At 41.7% G+C, this 22,264-nt stretch overlaps 1 protein-coding gene across 1 annotated transcript; it reads left to right on the top strand.

Moving 5' to 3' along the window:
- Positions 1 to 192: 192 nt before the first annotated feature.
- Positions 193 to 9,368, top strand: snx33 (sorting nexin 33). Its single transcript, XM_080841509.1, has 2 exons — positions 193 to 1,668; positions 8,549 to 9,368. The coding sequence occupies exons 1-2, from the start codon at positions 231 to 233 to the stop codon at positions 8,800 to 8,802; spliced, it is 1,692 nt and encodes a 563-aa protein (XP_080697635.1). The 5' UTR covers positions 193 to 230; the 3' UTR covers positions 8,803 to 9,368.
- Positions 9,369 to 22,264: the final 12,896 nt, after the last annotated feature.

The raw sequence follows: 22,264 nt of genomic DNA, 5'->3' as shown, positions 1-22,264 counted from the left end.
CTCTGTAGACTTTCATTCGCATGAAATTTGAAAACTAAGATGACGTCAACTACATGAAGAGCTTTCTTGTTGTTGTGTATCTTGTACCACTTCCAAATGGCCTACAGGCTTCTCACACAGTATTTTGCAATGAGTTGAAAGGAACAAAAAGAAACTGTAGGATATCCAAGGTACCAACCTTTTAATGTGTAATTCCATTGTTGTTTAACTTGTCAGCATAGAGAGCCACGATGCCACTCAAAGCTAAGGCGCTATATACTTTCCAAAGTGAAAATACGGACGAAATTAATATACAGGAAAATGAGGAACTGGTTATTTTTGACGAGAAGTCTATGGATGGCTGGTTGCGAGGAGAGAACAGCAAAGGAGAGAAAGGCATTTTCCCAGCCTCTTATGTGGAGGTTATACGGCCACGCTCCAACTCTAACCTGACAGATTGCTCCCTAAGCCCAGCAGGCTCCCCTGGCAATGACTCTTCCTACTTTCCCTCTGGTTCCAACACCTCTGGTTCCTTTAACATGCCGCAGAGTTACTATGACGACGACGATGACGACTGGGATGACTGGGATGACAGCTCCACAGTGGTTGAGGATGAAGACCCCCAGGGCCGAGGCAATGGAGCCAATGGGCATACTCACCAAAGCTCCTTCAATAACCCCAATGTTCACTACCGCTCCAAGCCTCGCATGGAAAGACAGGACAGCATTTCCAGCTCAAGAAAGGGCAGCATGGTGGGTAGAAACCTCAACCGTTTCTCTAGCTTTGTTCGCTCTGGGGTAGAAGCCTTCGTTCTGGGCGATGTGCCGATGATGGCTAAAATAGCAGAGTCTTACACCATAGAGATGGCCCCCAAAGGCCCGAAGTGGGGGGACAGCCCTCAGCCCTTTTCCTGCTCCATCGAGGACCCCACTAAACAGACCAAGTTCAAGGGCATCAAGACCTATATATCCTACAGAGTAACCCCGAGCCACACTGTCCGGCCTGTGTACCGGCGTTACAAGCACTTTGACTGGCTGTACAACAGGTTACTGCACAAGTTCACTGTCATATCTGTGCCCCATCTGCCTGAGAAACAAGCGACAGGCCGCTTTGAGGAGGACTTCATCGAGAAGCGCAAGAGGCGGCTAATCCTCTGGATGGACCACATGACCAGTCACCCGGTCCTCTCACAGTATGAGGGCTTTGAGCACTTTCTCATGTGTGCGGACGATAAGCAGTGGAAACTGGGGAAGCGGCGAGCAGAGAAGGACGAGATGGTGGGTGCCCACTTTATGCTCACCCTAAAGATTCCCAATGAGCATCAAGACCTGCAGGATGTTGAGGAAAGGGTGGATACCTTCAAGGCCTTTGCCAAAAAGATGGATGACAGTGTGATGCAGCTTACGCATGTGGCCTCTGAGCTGGTGCGGAAGCACCTTGGAGGCTTCCGAAAGGAATTTCAAAGACTGGGCAATTCCTTCCAGTCCATAAGCCAGGCTTTCATGCTGGATCCCCCTTGCAGCTCAGATAATTTGAACAATGCAATCTCCCACACTGGCCGCACTTACGAAAACATTGGAGAAATGTTTGCTGAGCAGCCCAAGTTTGACCTTTTCCACATGCTGGACAAACTCTCTCTCTACCAAGGCCTGCTCTCCAACTTCCCAGACATCATTCACCTACAGAAAGGTAATATGTTTGAGCGTACTTAGTTTTCTAATAATAAAATGATGCGGTACATTGGTAAATGTTGTTGCTGTAAATATTCATAGTTGTATTTATTACAGGACACGTAGCCTCTGATATACTCAAGTTCACTTTTCCTTATCTATTTTTGGAACATTTATTTCAAACGGCTCAGTAGATCTATGGGTAACTAAACTGATGAATGGAAAACGAGTGGAGGCCTCTTAACAAGCACGCACAGTTGTACTGCATGAATCATGCACATCCTGCCTTTTAGTGGAATCAACATGTTAGAGGCTGTCTGAAGTTCATCAGTAATGCTGACAGACTGTTTTTGGGGGAAATGTCTGTGCCTGCAGCCATGGAAGGTAATTGGAGCAGATCTTGGCACCTACTTCAAATCAAGCATAACTTTATGAAAAAGGACAGTTTAAAACATATCCAAGCCAAATGGCACCCATTAATTGCACAGATGTTATTACTGCAGCCTGACTTATTGCTGCAAATTATAAGATGTTCAGTCATCCCTAATGTTCTGTCAGTGGTCCTTGATGTTAGGTTTAGCACAAATCAACCTTTGGATTTTTTCTAGACTGCAGTCAGAGGTCACCAAGTACTTTGTTAAAAAAGTTCTCCCTACTAACAGGTAAAGGTTATTGAGGACATGGAGAATTCTAAATGTCATAATGATTTGTCATATATGGCAGTCATTTGTAGGGATCTGCAGTGAGAAACCTTAACTAGCTTCACTATCATCATTCTGTTGCGTATCTCTGTTGTTTTGAAATTGCTTCAAGCCTGTACCAAGCTATAAATCATGTTCATTAATTACAGAATAATTTGATAGGTAAAAGGGTGGACATTTTTAAATTTCCCTACTGTGCCTATGAATTGTCTTTTGTTCTTTTCAATCAGCCTTTAGATTTTATCTTGACAGGTCAGTACACTTGAGTTAAGACTTCTGCATTCTAACATGAGGTGTATCAGATAGCAGTTGAATGAGTTCCAGCCTGGGTGGGAAATGCTTTCTATTTTCCGCTGGTAAATATGGGCGTGGAAATATAGCAATCTTAATAAAACATCTACCACACCCTGGCTGTGACGAATGCGAAGCTGAGAAGTGAGCTTTGACATTCTTGATCACACCCATCTGCAAGATCATATTTTTTAAATCAGACAAATCTGACCAATATTAATACAGACCTGACTCCTCCTCCTCTTCTTTGTCTTCTTCGTCTTCTGCTGCTCTTAGTCACTGTCCGCCTGTCATTTTGGCTGAGATGGCCCAAAAGGAGAGAACATGTCTCTCCCATGCAGAGCTCAAGCTGTTGGCCCACTTCAAGGAAAGAGTGAGGAATGAATGCCATTCTTGACAAGCCTTCAATTTACATGCCTAGACACTTGCACATACTTTACCAGTACTCTGTGTTCACAAGGGTTGTATGAATGAGGCCAGTTCTGATTTGGATCACTACAGAGTGTCAAACAATATAGAACTATTGCCCTACACACCACATAATTAGAAAATGAAAGACGTGCTGTTAATGTAGATTCATGATTTCCTCAGTGGAATAAACCCATTTTGATCTCTTTTATCTCCCTTTCCGCGGCAACATTTGCATGTAGGTGCAAGTGAACTCACAGAGTAAGACTTTAAAGCCTTTGGGTGTGGTGTGAGCTGCATATGGGACTAATAAAGAGGGGCAGGGTAGGAATGGAGAGGCTCTGGAAATAAATCAAAATATTGTTGGAAGCCTGTCTGCTCTGTCCACTGCTCTCCCAGATCTTTGCCTGTGTGAAGGACTCCATAGCCTACCTAGTTGCCCCGGTCAAGTGAAAAGCCATCTGCTGCAGGAGTATATGCAAGGCTAAAATGACAAAGGGCATCTAAGGAGAAGTTGTATTTAAAGACATCCCTACTCATTGCATTAGGACCATATTTACCAGTAAGTGTGCTGAGAAGCATTTAATAAAGTGACAAAAGATTTCAGCAAAGGGTTTATCTGCTTTAGCTTGAAAGGAATAGACTAACCATGGACTTCTGTCACTAAACTCATGCTATCAGTATCACCGGGGTCCATCTGAGATGGCCTGAGAGAGAAACCAAAGAGCTCTCTGGCCTGTCCACTCAACGGAATCTAGATCATCAGTGTGATTGATGGAAAAGAAGTAATTTACTGTGTCAGGGGAACTTACCTGGCAGCTGAACAAGGACATTTGGAAGTGTTGTTTGATTCTACGGAAGTACAGCTAAACAATGTATGCTATACTCTAATGATGCACAGGTGTCTATTGGTTCCTGTTTGCATGGAAGATAATTTGGCATTGATCACTGCATAAGTTCTTTTTAGTAAGTGAAATACCTCGGTTATGCAAGTCCTTGCATGTTGCCAGGGCTGGTTTTTATAAAGCAGTTTTTCACAATTTATGACAGCCTCAGATGTGGACTAGATGTGTGCTCCTGTGTACTTCAGACACAGGTCTATCACAGGATTTATAACTTCCTGGTAAAGGCCTTGATGGACTAAGACTTTGGTGTGAATCACGGTACCTGTAGGGAGATACAAAATGACCATTTCCAACTTAGTTTTTGCTATCTTTTGTGAAAGAAAAATGAAGGTCGCATGTGCCAAATGACCTTTCCATCTGTGCTCAGGTCGATGGGGACTGCAGCAGAAAGCTTACTCTAAGCATAACAACAATGTTTTTACTCTGCCGGCCTGGTCTAAATAAACAGACATGACGGTGCAATCGAGGAATCTCTCCCCTGGGGTTGACTTGACACGGGTCTCTCCCAGACAGAGAAACACTGACCATTTATCACTGGAAAACATATCCTGTCCTGAGGCATGGCCTATGTGGACTGCTGTTCCAATAGAATAAAGGGAGATATTGTTTGCTAAACACCTATGCGGACACAAGTTACTTAGAAGACGAATTACATGAGGTGCAGCGTTGTGTGGTGACGTACAATCGCACTGCTTAATGGTTTGGAGAACTAGGGTTGAGTGGGTGGGGGTTTGTCCCCTTGCTATTCTCTGTGCTTGTACATGTTTGCTGTTCTTATTTGTCCATAGATAAATGGAGACGAAGGGCACAAGAAGTTTATCCACGCCATGGAGCTAAATGCCTCCACATTCCAAACCTTGTTGTCGTAGCACTCTGCTGTCTTGAAATTTACGACCTGTTTCACTGGTCTCAGAGTGTAGAGAACCGCTTGATAAATGGCTACTACTTTTAGAAATATTTTACCTCACTGTCCAGACAGTCTTTCTTTTAAACCTGTCTTTCGAGACATTTACAACAGACTGACTAGACAGCTTCAACAAAATCAGCAGTCTCAGATAAGGGAAGAGGAGGTCTGCTCTTGTAAAATCTTTCTTAAAAGAATCAGTGTGCTGGAAAGGCTGTTCCACTCAGCTTGATTGCAGAACATCAAATAAGGCTATTACCGCCCAGTCTTTAACAACCTCTGGCATGTGCCCTTTCCGGCTTCTGTACTGATAGTGATGCTGGCTCTTGGCTGAGGACTCCTTTGCTTATCAATCATTATTGCCTGTCTGTTTAGTCTCCTTTTGGACTATCTGAGTCCAACCAACTGAGTCCATCTCACTTTAAAAACTGTACATGTGAAATAATAACCATTCAAAACCAACATGGTTCATTTGTAAATAATTGGTTTATTAATGGGAATGCTAGCTCCGATGATTTAGCAGCACCTCTTACAAATGCCTTCTTAGATGCAAGCTATATCGCTCTGGATTTCGATCAAAACTGAAATAAATACTATGCAGTATGTTTTTACTTAGAAAGGAGAGGAATGGAAATTGGTTCCCTTCCACAAAGGGAAATGTAAAAGGAACTGTGTTGCAACAGACAAATAAACAGAGTTGAAAACACCAGTAATACTCAGTTCAACAAATGTGTGAATCTCTCTGAACTGTATTTTTTTTATGGTGGTGTTTTTAGTACTGGATATCACTTTGTATTATTGGAATAGGGATAGCATTTGAACGTTGATAGTATAACTTCTTCTTGCTCAACAGTTGTGTTATCAGGCTATTTTCAGGAAGAGCTTCCTGGAAAAATATTTTGGATCATTTTACAGCGTCACTTGTTCCATCGTGTTCATTGTATACGTCTATATATCCATACTCAACCAGATTCATTTTGATTTTGAAGCTCTGAAGAAGATATGAGAACACCAGGGATTATATTATGGCACATTATTTGAGTGCTCTCTCTCTCTCTCTCTCTCTGGAATTCTAACCACCACCCAGCCCTATTTAATCAAACCAGCATGGTTCTAAAAGCTACAAATAATTTTGGTCATCACACTGAAGTTATTTGGACCTGTTCAAATGGGCCAATTGTATTAACAACTAAATTAGTTTGGCTTATGTTTGGCTTGCTGTTGCTGTGGAGAAATAAGGAAAAACTAAAATGTATTTGATGACCACAAAGGAATGAGGGTGAACTGTCTGAGTAGATCAATGCCATATTCAATGCTTACAGATGTCGGTGCAAAAAACTGCAGCCCAAAACTGCGATTGTTCAGTTCTTTGCACCACCACTTGGCACCACTGGGGCTTACAAGGTTGTATTCTTTGATGGGGGTGAGTAACCCCCAGTGGTCACTTGTTAGATATATATATGCAGACAAAAGGGTCATCAACACAGCTCCCTGCCCTCCCTGGAATCCATTGCACGCTCCCGCTACCTTAGCAGGGCCAATAACATCTTAAAAGACTCCTCTCACCCAGGCCACCACCTGTTTACTCTCCTACCTTCAGGCAGACGGTACAGATCCTTTAGAGCAAGGACCACACGTCTTAGGAACAGTTTTTTCCCTACGGCCATCAGAACACTAAATACAGTCATGCACTAAACTTCACTTTATTGATTGACTGCAAGTCACACATACCATCTCTGTATTTCTGTATTTCTTATTCTGTGTACTGGTGTTGTATTGTATATAAGTATATTATATATTCTGTTATGCTGTGTGCTGTTGCTGTATATATTGTATGATAATATATACATAGGTTATTTAATATATTCCACGGCGCTTTGTTGCACACTTAATATTTATATATATTTTATGCTATTCCTACCGTTTTTTAGATATGCAATATTGTTGTGTTATATCATATGTTGTTGTTGTGTTATATGTTGTCCCTCGTCGCACCAACAGGAGAAGCACTCCAAATTTCGTTGTATGTAAATACAATGACAATAAAGGCTTTTCTATTCTATTCTATTCTATTCTATATTATGTATTAATGTTAGATTAGATATAATATTTGTTACTACAATAATGTTATATGCTTACAGAGTGCACTTTAGCTCATGTTTTTCATTGAGATGTAGGACTGTCATTGTAGCGAAGAACTTCATTTGGCTTAAAACTCCACTCAAGTCTCCTACTCTCTCATCTCTCACTCTACAGTTGACCATATAGTACTGTCGCTAGGGGAGATCTGTGTGGAGTCATGGAGTTGATCAAAAAATGTACCAGATGGTCCATCTCTGGGCTAGTGGACAGATCACACTGTTCTATAACCCCAGTACAGATTCTTCTGCCCTTTTTGACATGATTGGAATGGATTCAAAGAGTGTGAATTAAATTAGTTCCCTTATAAAGAGTTTATGGTCAATCACTCCAGTGGTACCACAGAGTTCTTTTAGTACCTATGTGGCATCTGATAATGCAGTGCCTCATTCTTTATTTAACACAATGCATGAATGTACAGGGCGTTACAGAGTAGCGAGTACTTCTCTTCATGGAACAGCCCGTCAGTGGTCTATATGCTTACTCAGTCTGCGGTTAGGCATTACATAAAGATGGAACACTAATGTGGCCCACATTTTCATGGTTTTGTGATGTAATGGTAAAATAAATTATCTTTTGTCTTTTTAATACTGGGGAGGTAGTTTGTGTTTTTACCCCATGCCAATATTAAGTCTGATCTCTCTGTGTAGGTTTGGACTGGGGCTGGTTACCCTTAATTCCATATGTACGCATGGTCCTTGTACAGACATATAAAAGTGATGATGTTGAACATGTGGTTTACTGGGTTGCTCAGTATCTTGGATGCTCAGTATCGGGGTTACTGCACAACTGGGTGATGTAATGTATTATGGCTGGAGGTATCTACCTATCTGTAGTGAGTCATGCATATTCATCCTGTGCTGACAGATACTTATCGAAATTTACTGTGTGAAATGTCAGATTACTGGATTAAGTTTTATTCCCAGGATCATCTGACAACTTCAGACATTATTTTCTGGTCATAAAAGATAAGCTGATACTTTATTGCCTGCTCTCCTTCAAGTACATTTGTTTTGCAGGACCTGCTCAAACAGCCATATAAGATTAGAGACAAATATACTCAACATTATATACTTATACATATCTATACTCATAAAAACCTGTACACACACTAACATACATGCATATTTGTCAGTATATATATATATATAAAAAAATATATATATTTGTGTAATATAGTATAATTGTGTGTGTGTTTATGCATGTGTGTGCACCTGTTTATGTTCCTGCATTTATGAGGTTTCTGTCACAGTTTTGTTTGCAGAACTTCGGCAGTACTTTTGCTCTCTTTTCATTTTAATGTCAGTCATGCCTAGTATGCTATGAATAATTCCAAAGTTGTTGTGCAGCGGACAGGTCACCATGGTTACTTGTGACATCCACCAGGGAAAAAACAAGTGATTGCAGTCATGTACGGCATGTGTCAAAGCTTACCACAGCCTTCTAAAATGCATCTGAAGTAACTTTTTAAGGGGTTCCTACTATGGTGTCCAACATCAAGACCACATAGTAACTGAGGTTACCTCTCTATCCCTATCTCTGTCTCTGCAGGTGCCTTTGCCAAGGTGAAAGAGAGCCAGCGAATGAGCGACGAGGGCAAGATGGATCAGGATGAGGCCGACGGCGTGCGCAAGCGCTGCCGGACTGTGGGCTTTGCCCTGCAGGCTGAGATGAACTACTTCCACCAACGGCGGGAGGTGGACTTCAAGGATATGATGCAGGCGTACATCCAGCAGCAGATTGTCTTCTACCAGCGTGTGGTCCAGCAGCTTGAACGTACCCTGCACATGTATGATAGCCTCTAGAGCCATGGCATGTTCCTCACACCTACCCCAGAACCCCTTCACCCCGCCCCACCCTCAACCCCAATCCCTCCATCCTCGTTGACCAGGGCCGGCCCTGTCCCACATTCCTGCTTCTGAAAGCCATCTCTTTTCCTTCTCCACTGATTGCTGAGAGCTTTGAACATAGGTGTGAATATCAGGGAATTCAGTTAAATTGTTTTAACTTTCCCTGGAAATGGAATCACCTGTTACAACTGACAGCTGTTTCAGGCTTGAACAGCTTCTCTTTAAGCTGGTCATGCCAGCCTGTGCACTTACAAAGTCACTTTCTTGGCTGAGTCTACAGCCAACGTTTTATTTACCAGGGACGTATGTACTTCTGCCTTCGATTGAAAGTCTTTCAAATGTATCTTGTGACCAGTAACTCGTTTTATTTTGCTAAAAAGTATCTTATTTAAATGTCTTAAAAAAATAAGATTTTTTTTTTCCAGTATGATTTTCAGTGGTTTTGCTAGGCTGGTGTCGACCAAACCCACTCAGGCCTCCGCGCTACCTGCCTGGGGGAGCCTCCCCTCCAGGCCAGCACTGTGTCCTAGCACCCTCACAGCTTTAAGAAATGAGGATGCGTAAATGAAATACCTTATTCCTTGCATCCGTTTAGTGGTCCCAACAAGTGCCTGTGGCAGGAGAGAGAGAGAGAGCACAGTTCTTGGTGTTACTTTCTGTTCTTAACTAAAGAGATCCTCTCTTGTCTCTCTGGTTTCTTGGGTAGAACAGTTATATCCTTGCTGTGCTAGTGTAAAAGCCTCAGGCCTCGGGCTGGCTTGATGTTTGTATCTGTGAGGCTTCATTTGCTTATGATTGCAATTTTTCTCCACTACACTGATTGGCAAAACTTGATATGAGCAAGAACTGTGCTGTAAAGCTTGATGTGTTAAAGATGGAATTGATGTTGTAGCATGCTGTGTGACATGACAACCAAAGTACAAACAATTATTGTTCTAGTCTAAATGTGTGATTGATTGAATGCCTAGTTTCTCTGTGGCTTGTGCACTCTTCGGAGCACTGGGATTCTGAGGTATAAGCAGGCGTGTTCTGTTGCACACATATTTGATTTTAGATTTAAAAAAATAATGACCTCTAAAGTCCACTAATTGTTTCTGTTTTGAGTTCTAGTTTGAAGGGGTGGGGGTGTGTGTGTTGATGAGTTGACATGCTGATATACATCAGAGTGTGACAACCATGTACCCATGTCGCTTCTCAATCCCACAATTTGGAACTACACAATCACGCAAAGGGTGACCTCAGCTCTGGAGGCTGCTTTTACCTCAGGCTTTGTATAGACAAAGTGGTGTGTTTCCAGTTCACTGGAAGCCTGTAAAATGTATGACTGTATCTGAGTCAGGACTGCATGGTGCCTCCATGGCTGTTTCTCCAGAACATTACAAGGCACCGTTTGTCTGAACTTGGGGGGTATATTATATGCCATCTCTGGAATGTAGTTGTCTCTTGGACACTTTATATTGTTCACAGACCAAAGTAAAATTGTCAGTTTGTTCCCAAAAATGGTACTTCTGCTAGTAAAGTCAAAGCAAAAAAGATTCCCCCCCCCCCCCCCCCCAGGCTACCATCTTTGGCTCGTCCAAACAACACAAACATTGTAGACTGTGTTGCAGTAGTTAAGTGGACAGTTGCCTGGAAATGGACTCATGGGAGGCAGTGCTTAGGGAGGTTGGGAGCTGTGGAATGCAGAGGACTGCCTGTTCGAATCATATGGCCTCAGTCCTCCAAGCATCCTCTGGCAGAGAAGAGCCTGAGTTGCTGTGGTCATCATGACTTGTGGTCTTGAGACATAACACCAGTGAAGGGACTGCACATCATTCTCACACGGATGACTTTGGGTCTCCGAGGACTTGTGGGGCTTTGTGAACTGGTTCCTTATGGAACAGAAGAGAAAATTACACAATGTCTTAAATTTCCAGTAGTTTCTTAATGTCACTAAAGGAGAACTCATGATGTCTTAATAAAGAGAACATTGTTATAAATGTATTGGTTTGTTTTGGTACTTATAAGAGCTGTATCTGTGCAACAAGCCTATCAATTGCTTTGCATGCAATATTGCACTCAATCCATGAGCTGGCGCCTCATACCTCATACTATTACTGTTATATTATTTTGTTGATGAAAATAATATTTTATTAAAGATGGTGGAAGGAAGAACATCCATCCAATTCACATTACTGTTACTTCCTGTGGACCCAAAAACAACAACAAAAATCTCTACTGGTTTGAATCCAGTCAGCCTCATGCCTAGATCAATAACATGGTATTAACTTCCAGTGAACTGACTCTGAACTGAAGTGCAATGTACAGTGTTCATCATTGTGATTCAATCGTTGCTGGCATTCACATAATCTTATCACATTAGCAACAATGGAGATGGGTCGTTTTTGTACCCGTCCTCCTAAAGAACCTATAGTCACGCTATTTATTCACAGAACAAGGTTGCAGATGTGACCAGAGCTATAGTTGCCTTTACCTGTCGGCCATCTTGTATACAAGCACATTTCTCCTGGAGGCACACTTCTCTTGGAAAGGGCAATCTGATTCATCCCAGCTTTTCTTCTGTGTGTCTGGACGGGTGTATGTTAAACCTGTTTGTGCTGAAAGTGCCAACAGATGTCCATAAAAGGCACGGCATGCTGGGAAGGGTACAGAAATCAGGTCTTTTCAACTTCAACAGAGGCTCCCGGGGGTTGTATTAAATATATAGGATACTTTGTGTTTCCGAGGTTTGTAATAAAATGCATAGGTAGAGGCTAAACAGGTACATTCATTTGCAACAAGGAGGCTGGACTGTGATGATGGCATGTGATTTAAATGAGAAGATTGCTCAAATGAAAATGTATTTATTTGTATCCTCAGTCATCCTGCATTCATTAAAGGCCCTTCAGGTCAATCGCAGTCTTACCTCAAAGCTATGGCACTCTTTTTATTCATGACGTCTGGGGAAGTCACTTCTAAAACACCATTGTTGCATTACCTGTTTGCTGGCCCAGGCCATCACCACTGATAACAATGGGGAACTCGTTTGTGCCAGCAATGTGTAGAAATCACTCTGTCTTTTCCCCAGGATGACAAACGCAAACTAGTGATCAATGCTGCATCCAGGCCATGTTGTCAGGTCAGGCTCCAGAGAACTGCTGGGGTCCTGGACTGTAGAGCAGTGGCTTCAGGGGTGGGGTGGGACGAGGTGAGTTGGGCCTTTCCTTTAGCAGCAAAAGCAAACAAACGGAGCAGATGGCCATCTCTTCTCTCAGCATGTTCCTTAATCCTTGGCCCAAAATCCGCTGCTGTGCTTGTCACCTCACACGGATAAAGGACCTCCTCCCCGCATGTTGCACAGTGTCTGTACCGTAGAAGCTCACACAGGTTTTGGTGAAATATGGGTGTGTTGGTCTTGTGCTTGTGCAAATGCACCATGCACAATTAAGTATAGCGAAGATCTCGGCGACAAATGAAATAAGACAAAATGTCTCTTTAGTTGGTCTTGGCAACATAACATCTTTGTTTATAAATGATTAACATGGGACATTGTAATGCTACCATTATTCAAGTGAGTAATGAGGATTTATTTAATCTCTGGAAATTTACACATAGCGTTTGTATTATGTTGTTTGACTGGCAACCCACAAGTATAAATCATATGTCTCAGACACTAAGGGGCAAACTGTAAAAGCTTTGAGAGTACATATCAGTGTTATGGAAGGAAAACACAAACCCTGCTTTAAGAAGTCTTACTTCTTACACAAATGCACGCATATAAACAGGATTTCGTTTAATGCTTAAAAATGGTCCTGGAAGCAAAGTTTGGTAATGCATAGGTCACCATGTCATAAGCCCTCTCTGGTTCTCTGGATAATGCTCTTGATAACGTTCTGTATAATGCTCTGGAACTGTGGAAAGGATTACAGGACACGGGCCAGACAGAGGCAGTAACTGACCTCTGTCTATTTGTGAAGGACAGTCACAGTCACTGACTCCAGATGTACTCAATTAAGAAAGCCTCGCAGGCAGCACAGCATTCTCAGGGTGAGCAGTCACTGCCCAGTGGGTGTGGCATTCCCTTGCACCGGGAGACAACGCTGCCAAACTCAGCCCCCCCCTCCCACCACCTCCTTTTGCTGGGAAAACACAGTGGAATTCCAGTGGTTTGTGTGCATTGCCTCAGCATTCGTGTGGAAAAGTCTGAAGGGTTTGTCCGTTTATGGTAGGAGTTCTGACAAGTTCATCATTTCCCACTGGACTCTTCTGGTCCCATTCTGATGACATCATTGCGTGCACCAAGTGTTTATTTTTTATCAACATAAGTTTTGTCACTTTGCATATAACACTTGGTGTTGGTTTGTGGTTGTGATGGTGTTGGGCCAGTTTTATCAGTGCGTGCTCTGTCATGGTTTATATATGTTCTGTCGTGACATCAACATTTCTGTTTGATGGCTTTACCTCTATGTGCAGTGGCTCTTGTTGTGACATTTCCCCATATACTACCACAATTCTATGTACTTGCTTTATACATATAAGGACAAGAGGAGAAACACTTTGTGTATTTCATTAAATATACTGGGCTTTATCCATGTGAGCCTCTAGAAGTCAATGTTAACATCCAACCAGTACAGCTTGAACCTCCCTGAAGATAGTGCGGCAGCAGTATAATTCAGTATTGTTTCTCAGCATGCATAGCTGTACCTCAGCTTTTCTTCGTTTTGTTTGCTTTTTTCAAACCCCAGTTCACTGCAAAACTGCTGAAAAACAATTGGGTTGAGAGGCACAGACACACATTGAAAGGGCCTGCTGCTTCACAAAGACAGGGATTGCAAAATCCTTTAGATGTGGATGCTGGCATGGGGCCAGGGACTGTGTGTTTGAGTAAGAGGCAGGGATTGCTGTAAAATGTTACGATGAGATTCAGGACACTGAAGTGCCCTCTAAGCCCCAAGGGTGGCCAAATACTTTTCTTGAAGCATGAAATGAGGCTTTTGCCTTGGATGTTTGCTATGTAATCAGGCAAAGCTGTCCTAGCTGCATAACAAACATACTTGCAGTGCAATGGTGTGTGATGAAGATAGTTTGAGTACTAATATACAGGGAATATGGCAACAAAGGGCATCTACCGTTTTTCCTAAACTATGATGCAACAGTATTTGAAATACTAGTTAATTTGCTTTTGAGTATTTTGTAATTTGTATTTGATAGGGCCGATAAAAAATAGAATGTAATTTGTATCAAAATTCTTTAGAGTGGAGTAATTTTGTATTTAAAATACTCAAATTACTTTCTCCAGTGTTTAGGCAGAAGGAGATTTTTTTTCAGTCGGATTCTACCACGAGACCATCTGATCTGCCTCTGAATGTCATTGTCGAATCAGTCAATTTGCCAAAAGTGTTGCTTCTTATGGCCCGCCCCTTTTTGGGGCAAAAAGGAAATCACCCCAGATCTCTCTCATTGACTCCCATGTTAAATCAATTTTTTTCACAAAACAGGGTTGTGGTCGAAAACTTAGAAAGCTGTCTTGATCCTTGTCATTTTATCTTCATTAGTACACCGATTTAAAGGAGGTTCTTTCAAAGAGCGAATAGAGTTGTTGCACTGAACGTTAGCTATCTTGACAATGTGACTTGATGAAAGCCGTGTGATGTCCTTATACGCAATTAGAGCTAAGGTCCGATACGTGATCTGTCACTCCGCACCGCATTGCATAGAGGCAGGGGCCCGGGCGCACATGAGACTCTTATTAAAGATCTTAGCCTACTATAAACGTTGTTGAGACTCTTACTAAAGATCTTACTCATTCTCACAGAGACAAAACAAATAGCTACACGGTCATTTATCTGTGTGATGTCACATGTGTGCGCCAGTGTTGTCAATCACATGTGGGCGCCAATGTTGTCAAAGATAATCTGTAACTTGTGGAAGTTGTATTGTTAAACGGTGAGTACTTTGGTAGATTAAAGTGTAAACTTTGAATACAAATGCTAGTACAACTTATATACGTTATCTGTAAGGTTGTGAGTGTGCAGCGGTAATGTAAGTTGGATTCGTAAAACGTATTTTAAGAAATAAATGACATTGCTTGACGTGTAGCTATTTGTCTCTGTTTTGTTACCGACTTTCAACTTAATACAAATCTCAACAACGTTTATAGTAGGCTACGTGTATTGTTTTGTCTCTGTGAGAATGAGTAAGATCTTTAGTAAGAGTCTTAACAACGTTTATAGTAGGCTAAGCTCTTTAAAAAGAGTCTCATCACAAAGTGGAGCGTCTCGCCCAGGCGCGGAGTGCCAGACCCGCGTCCTAGGTGAGGCGCGCCTCATTCACACAGTGGAGAGTCTCGCCCAGGCGCGGAGTGCCAGATCGCGTCCTAGTCCTTACCTGGCAAATACGTATGACGAAAGCACGGTGGGGATAGCCCTCCCGGAAGCCATAGAGATTGCAATGAGAGCCCTGTGGCGGCGGTTACAAACATGAAAAAAATGATACAAAACCACTGACATAGGCCCGTCATAATAGCCTGCACCTGGCCCCATGGTTACTACGTTACGCCACTGAATAGCCCAAACCTGAATGTTCTGCTATAGCAAATTGTGAGAAAACTGAAAATTCAGAAAAAGTATTTCCTGTATTTTAAAAATACAAAATACAGGTATTGTATTTTGTTACATTTTCTGGCAACAGTATTTTGTATTTTATTTTGATACATTTATTTGAGGGGTATTTTGTATTTTGTATCAAAATACATTTTGATGTATTTTCGCCCATCTCTGACTATGCTCATTTTGTAACAACATAAAATATGAATACACTTATTTTATAAAAACATAAATTATGACTATGCTAATGTCACTGGTCACTGTATTTATTAATGCACACAGCACACTTAAAGCTAATGGGTGAGAGGTAAAGATCCATCTGGAGCCAGCAGCTCAGTGTGACTCCTCCTCATCCTCATGGTACTTTTATCTTGTCCCTCCCTCTGAACTGAGAGCCAAGTGAGAGACTTCCCTCTGGAGACAACAGCCATTTCCTCAGAACACTGAGTTTGCATTCCTGGGATTCTTCCTGACCCCTGTAAACAAAATTCCATCTCAGGGTGAGCCACTTAGTGAATAAGCACCCACCAAAGTCACTACATTTTGCCACTTCATGTTTTTTTTATCAATCATATCACACACACAGAACGCCTCCATATGATCACTGCCAGAGCTGTGATTTACTGCTACCTCTGGAAAACTGGACTGATGCCTACCATTTGAAAATCTGACTCAGGCCTTGTTCAACTCGTCACATACCATTGGAGACCATCTATGTCTGTAACTCCTCCAATTATTCCCTCTAGGCAATGTTGTCAGCAGTAGTACAAGTTTAAAAATGTGAGCTTGTCAGTTGCCATAGCATGTATGAGAAATGAATGTTATCAGAATAGCCCACACCTCGGTGTGTAATGTTGAGGCTTTGTGTAACACTGAAATGTTAAACTCTTGGCAGTCTTTGTAATGGTGGACTCTGGTTTCTCTCTGGAAATGTTTTAGAATTTGGACTTTTTCATCTATGCCAGAGCTGATCTCAGTTCTATGGAAAAGGTCTGCAAAAAACTTATGGGAATCACACTTGTCATGTACAATACCTGATTGATAAATCTGTGGTAAAGAATACATTTCATACTAAAATGGCACACAAACACTTACGATGTTACTGTATATGACAGGGGCCATGATAATGTGTATAAACACATTGCATATACTAGTAATACATTTTCCATACTTTTTCCATATGAATGTGCACAATCCAGTTAGGCTAATCAACACTAAGTTACTAGCCAAATACATTGAAACCACTAACCCTTGCATGTAATGCATTTAAATCATTATGGGATGTCAGTCTTCTACTGCAGCCTTTGACACCTGCTGTGTTCCTATGGATACCTTTACTTCAATTCAGCTCCACCCAAAAGTAGCAGAGTCATTATTGGAATGTGGCAGGGCAGATTTGAGCCCGAGTGCTACGAGTCACACAGTGTGACACTAATGTCTGAGGCTCAATTTCACAAGCTTCAGTGATCTATTTGATGAAGGTATTTTGTCGAGTTTTGAGTGAATATCAGCCGCCTCATGCAGGGTGAGTGGAAAAACATCTGAAAATGAGCCTTCTGTTGTGACTTTGAGGGCTTGTGCCAATGCCTCTCGATTCCAATTTTTTTTTTTTTGCAGAGTCTTTGTCTCCATCTGTGGTTCTAAATGTTTCAGGATGTTAAAAGGTAATTAAATCACATAATTTCATACACAGTTCGTGCACATGTGCGCACACACACACACACACACACACACACACACACATAGAGACATACAGACATACACATACTTACAGAATTCCTCATATAAAAGTCATGGCCCGTATTCACAAAGCATCTTAAGGCTAAAAGCCCTAACCTGCCGATTTAAGAGAAACTCATAAAAATGATGGGTGTGTCAGTCCTAACTTTGGGACTCCAAAAAGCCCATCAGCACTATATGTAGGATCTAAGACTGAGAGAAGTAAAAAGTAGTCAAGAGGGCTACTAAGTCACTAAAAAAGAGGCTGTTTTAATCATTTCATGTTACAATGTTTAGGAATGCAGAAGCAGAAGTCCTGAAAAAGATTCCATACCAATCACGATCGAATATGCAGCCCATGGAGCTTGTTAGGGATGCAATAACATCAGCTAACCGAAAGAACACACTCATTTTGAATTCAAATTGATGATTTGCTATGCAAAGATACTCTGTTTTTGAGTAGCACATTCCTTTATAACTTCATATGTTGTATATGTCACATGTTCATTTATTTCCTTCTCACAGGCATAGACCTGTCAGTCAGTCAGTCTCTTAACTTAGGAGTTCTTGCTTTTCCTTAGTAAGAGTTGCTCTTAGTAGTTGGTGAATAGGATTTAGAAGAAACCTTTTAGTTAGAAACTTTTAAGTAATTAACTTTCAAATAGAACATTCAAAGCAATGAATCATATATTTGGCAAAGTGTCCTCATTTTACTTCCTTTTTGTGCAAACTTTGAGCCTATTGTGTAACTTATAGTGTCTGGGTTTGCTCTAAGAATGGCTGAGCTGTTGCAAAAGAGTGGCTGCAGACAGCCTAAGTGTATTTCCAGAAGTGCGCTCTCCGAAAATATCAGCACAGCCAGTCTGCATACCAGTCCCTTTACTCCACAGAACACTACACCTCTCTCCATGCATTCAATCTTAGTGGCAGGCCGCCATCCCATCGGCTGTAGCCGGTGACGACAAGGCACGGATCAAACGCTCAGACTCTGCTTCTCGCCAGGACTTCCTCCGTAATTTCCTGCCGTCCCAGTCTCTCATCTCCTCAGCAGAGCACAGAGAGCACAGAGCTGTGCCCACTATTTTGTTTTGCTTGGGCTACCCTGTTTTTTTTTTGTTTTTTTAGACAAACTTCTTTAACATGACAGACCATCATAAACACTAAGTCTCCATTACAGTTGTTTTCCAACCAATGAGAGAAGCTCCAGACAAGTCATGATGTCAGGACTAAAGGGTGCGGGCATGTTTATGCAGTCTGAGCACTGTGTAAAATGTAATTGTTCCTCCATGAATTGAACTAATGAATGTTGTTTTCTTTGCATTAACTGCATGTTATGTAATGCATACCTGGAAAATTCATTACTTTCTCACTTGATGTATGAGTGCTCAAACAGTGACTGGCTGAGAGGCCTGTGTACATCATGCCACAAGTCCAGGCTGTCTTAGCTAAACACATGGCAGCACCACTGTTGCCCCCCACATACACACACACACACTCACACATACACACACACACACACACACACACACACACACACACACACACACACACACACACAGTAGTTAGTGTATGGCAGAGCGCGAGAGGCAGCTGACACTGTCATACCAATGCATCACAGTGACATATCTGAACCCCTTGCATTCTAGTAGACTGTCTTGTGCACCGCAGTGAAGGGACCATTCTTCTCGCTGGGAACACTACGCTACTGTCCAACTGGCCACTATCCTGACCCCACCAGATGCCCCTCTGACATTGGTTGTACCCAACACCATGCCACAACAGCTGGGTCACAACCAGAACAAATTGCCTCAGAGGCCTGTGGTTTAAAACAAACAGAAAAGCTGTTTTTCTATAGATCTTCTATCTTGAGGACGTGCCCTCAGGGTGGGCTATGCAGGCCTATATTAACTATTGATTTAAGGGGTCAATATTCTTATCAGCTTTTTGGATAGGAAGTAATGCTATATATAACCAATTAGTAATGACCCTTTGTCCAAGTAGCTGCAACTTGACATGTTTATTTACTGTGGATAAACCCTTATGACCTTGCTCTAAAAGAAAATATGCAAGACATTTAGCAAGAGAATGAGTGTTAAATGAGTGATAAACACATCCAACCTGGCCTATTTTACAGAAGTCTTTACCCCTCTGAGGGACAAATAAGAAGGGAAGCAGAGACTGAGGGATGATTCAAAAAGCATTTTACCACTTAGAGTAGTCTGAAGTCGCACTTCAAGTTTCTAACTAAACTAAGTTTTCTAAATCCTATTCACAAAGCTGCTGAGATCAACTTTTACAAAGGAAAAGCAAGAACTCTTAAGGACCTCCTCGTTGCTATGGCTGACATCAAGTCTCATGCACAAGCTTGCTTGCATCTGTATGATGAGATCTTTATGTAGACAGGAGCAAGGTTGATTGCATACCTTACAAGCTCCATCGTGGTTGGTTGCATACCTTACAGGCTCCAATCGTGATTGGTATCTTTAACAGTAGATCTGCTTCTGCATTCCAAAACATTGTAATGTGGAGTGGCAGAAACTAGCATTTTCCATTCACATGGGAGTTGGTCTTCTCGACTAGGTCAATGTCTCAGTTCCCCCAGACTGAGGTACTACTTTTAGGGGGCTTTAAGGGGTTTCATGGATTACTCTTAGTGAAAATAAGTCCCAAAGTTAGGACAGACACAACCATAATTTATAAGAGTTTGTCTTAAATCGGCGGTGAGGTGCTACTTTTAGCCTTAAGATATTTTGTGAATACGGACCCTGACCTACATTTCCAATCAGAATAGAAAGCATTTGAAGTTAAGCAGACACTTTAAATGGCTAGCAAAGCACAAAGCACACATGGTGTGTTCACTGTCAACCACATCTGTACATCGTCTCTTTCTAATGTCAAGTTCAAGGGGCAAACTGTGACCCTGTGTGGCTGGAGGAAAGTCACCAGCGGCTACTGCTCCCAGCCAGCCTCCACACCAAGCGAATGCCTTTGATCTCAACGTTTGTGTTCAGACTCTTTCAGTGGCAGCCTACCAGTCAGTCATTGTCTATAGGGAGTCACAAAGCCCACAGTCCTCACTGAGCCACCTCACCTCAGATGACTGAGACTTAGATCAGTGACTCCTCCAGGGGTTTGGGAAAAAAACACATGGCATGGTATAGCCTCTCTTTAAAAACAATTTTGTGTCCAGATCCAGACTGCAAACTTCAGAGAAAGGTAAACACGCATACACATCCTTGATAAACAAACCGGTCGAGTCACAGAGCCAGAGGAAAACAATGGGGGGCTTACCCTGATATGAGAGGCTAATGCCAATATTACTTGTGGAAGCAATTCAGGGAGGTAGGCTGGGAGCAGAGCCGGTGCCCTGTGCGACCCACAGCTGCGGGTGTTCCACATGACTGAAAACAAATGCAATCAAATGCTTTCAGCCTTATCCAGTGCATTCAGAAAGTATTCAGACCTCTTTTTTCACATTTTTGTTTTGTTGCAGATTCAGATTATTTTAAAATAAATGAGCTAAAAATGAAAAAAAAATAGCTTTGTCATGGGATATTGAGTGTAGCTTGATGAGGGAAAATTTTATTAAACTTTTATTTTGGCAAAAGGCTGCAACATAAAGTCTAAGACACTTTCTGAATACACCAGAGGCCTACACCAACTTAATCCTAAAATCTTTGATAACAACAAATGTTTTTGTGTGTGTGTGTCTCTTTCTGTGTGTGTGTGTGTGTCTCTTTCTGTGTGTGTGTGTGTGTGTGTGTGTGTGTGTGTGCGTGTGAGTTCGTGCGTGCGTGCGTGCGTGTGGGATCAGTGCTGGCCACTTCAGGTCAGTACAGGCTTCTGACAAGGTTCTTGTAATGGTTGTCCTCAAGTGAAACTAAACACTTTGATGTCAGCCTACTTAGAGAGTTTACAGCCAAAGGTAAGGCAGGGACTCTTCACAAGGGGCTGTAGAATTCAGGTCAAATACTCCCCATCATCTTCTACGTGCAATGTCATGTTTCACACCTTTTATCTTTTTGGTCTGAAAGTGAAAATATGTGAAAATTATAAGGCATAATTGTCAGTCCATATTCACAAAGTTGTGTATGAGCATTGGTTTTGTATGTCATTAAGATTTTAAAGCACTCCAATTCTCCGATCATGCTTTCTGAATCAATAAAGACAACCACCAAGACCACCTCGGTGATTCCGCACATATTGCAAAGCCTTCAGGAAGACTCATTTTGAGAGACAAGGAGATGGGTTGGTAAATGTTGGACAAAATGCTTTCGTCAGCAATTCTCAATGAGTTTTTATATTTGAGATCAAATGTGAACACAGTCTTCAGATAATTACCTAAAAAAATAGAATAAGCTATCCTGATGAATTCAACAGATTCACAGATCACCATCCCAAAAATTCAGCTTTCCCAATGAATTGTGTTGTTAAACACTGCATGACAAGCCTTCAAAGAAAGTCACTGTTGAAAAGTGATTTACTAGAGTTGAGGATGTGTTGTTGGATTTAATTCAAGATTGTGACTGGCTTGCTTTTTCAAATCCAGTGAAACATAAATTTACAAACAAAAATCTGCTCCTGTTTTACTCAGCTGAGGAGATGAGAAAATGGTGGAACATATTAATGGGACTCTTTGCACAATTATTGAGAAAGTCAACAACTGTACTTAGTACAGTTTACATTCAACAACTGTTTCAAGTAATCCATGGGAGTAAGGTTAACAATGGTTGGAAGTATGTCAGGGAAGAGCATTTTGAAAACAAAAGTGCCTTTGAAAGTTGTGAAACACCAAGACCAGGCTGTAAGTCATAAGCATATGTTGAGAACTGAGGTAAGAATGACGAAAAGGCTGAAAAAGGCTTAAGGTGCAATGAAAGAAAAGGCTCTTGGTTGGAAACTATGACTGCATATGAGGGGCTTGTTAAATGCCGTCCAATGGCTGGTTCATGTCTGTCAAGCCAATTCTGTGCCACAATACGCCACCTGCTGGTTGACAACATACAATGCAAGAGCCTCTTCTGACACCAGAGACGATTTCCACCAGAATATATTCTAACTGTATATCTAATACTTCATATTTAATACAGGGAAACTTGAATCAGTAATGTTAT

This window comes from Sprattus sprattus (genome assembly GCF_963457725.1).
Source record: "Sprattus sprattus genome assembly, chromosome: 7".
NCBI classification, from domain to species: Eukaryota; Metazoa; Chordata; class Actinopteri; order Clupeiformes; family Clupeidae; genus Sprattus; species Sprattus sprattus.
Note: the sequence above shows the minus strand (reverse complement) of the source record. Positions and strands in the feature narration are given on the sequence as shown.

What these genes read in the sequence shown, in the direction of transcription:
- snx33 (XM_080841509.1), top strand. Translation starts at nt 231, where the DNA reads ATGCCACTCAAAGCTAAGGCGCTATATACTTTCCAAAGTGAAAATACG. An exon ending in CATCATTCACCTACAGAAAG is followed by an intron (nt 1,669 to 8,548) that starts GTAATATGTTTG and finishes CTGTCTCTGCAG; the next exon opens with GTGCCTTTGCCAAGGTGAAA.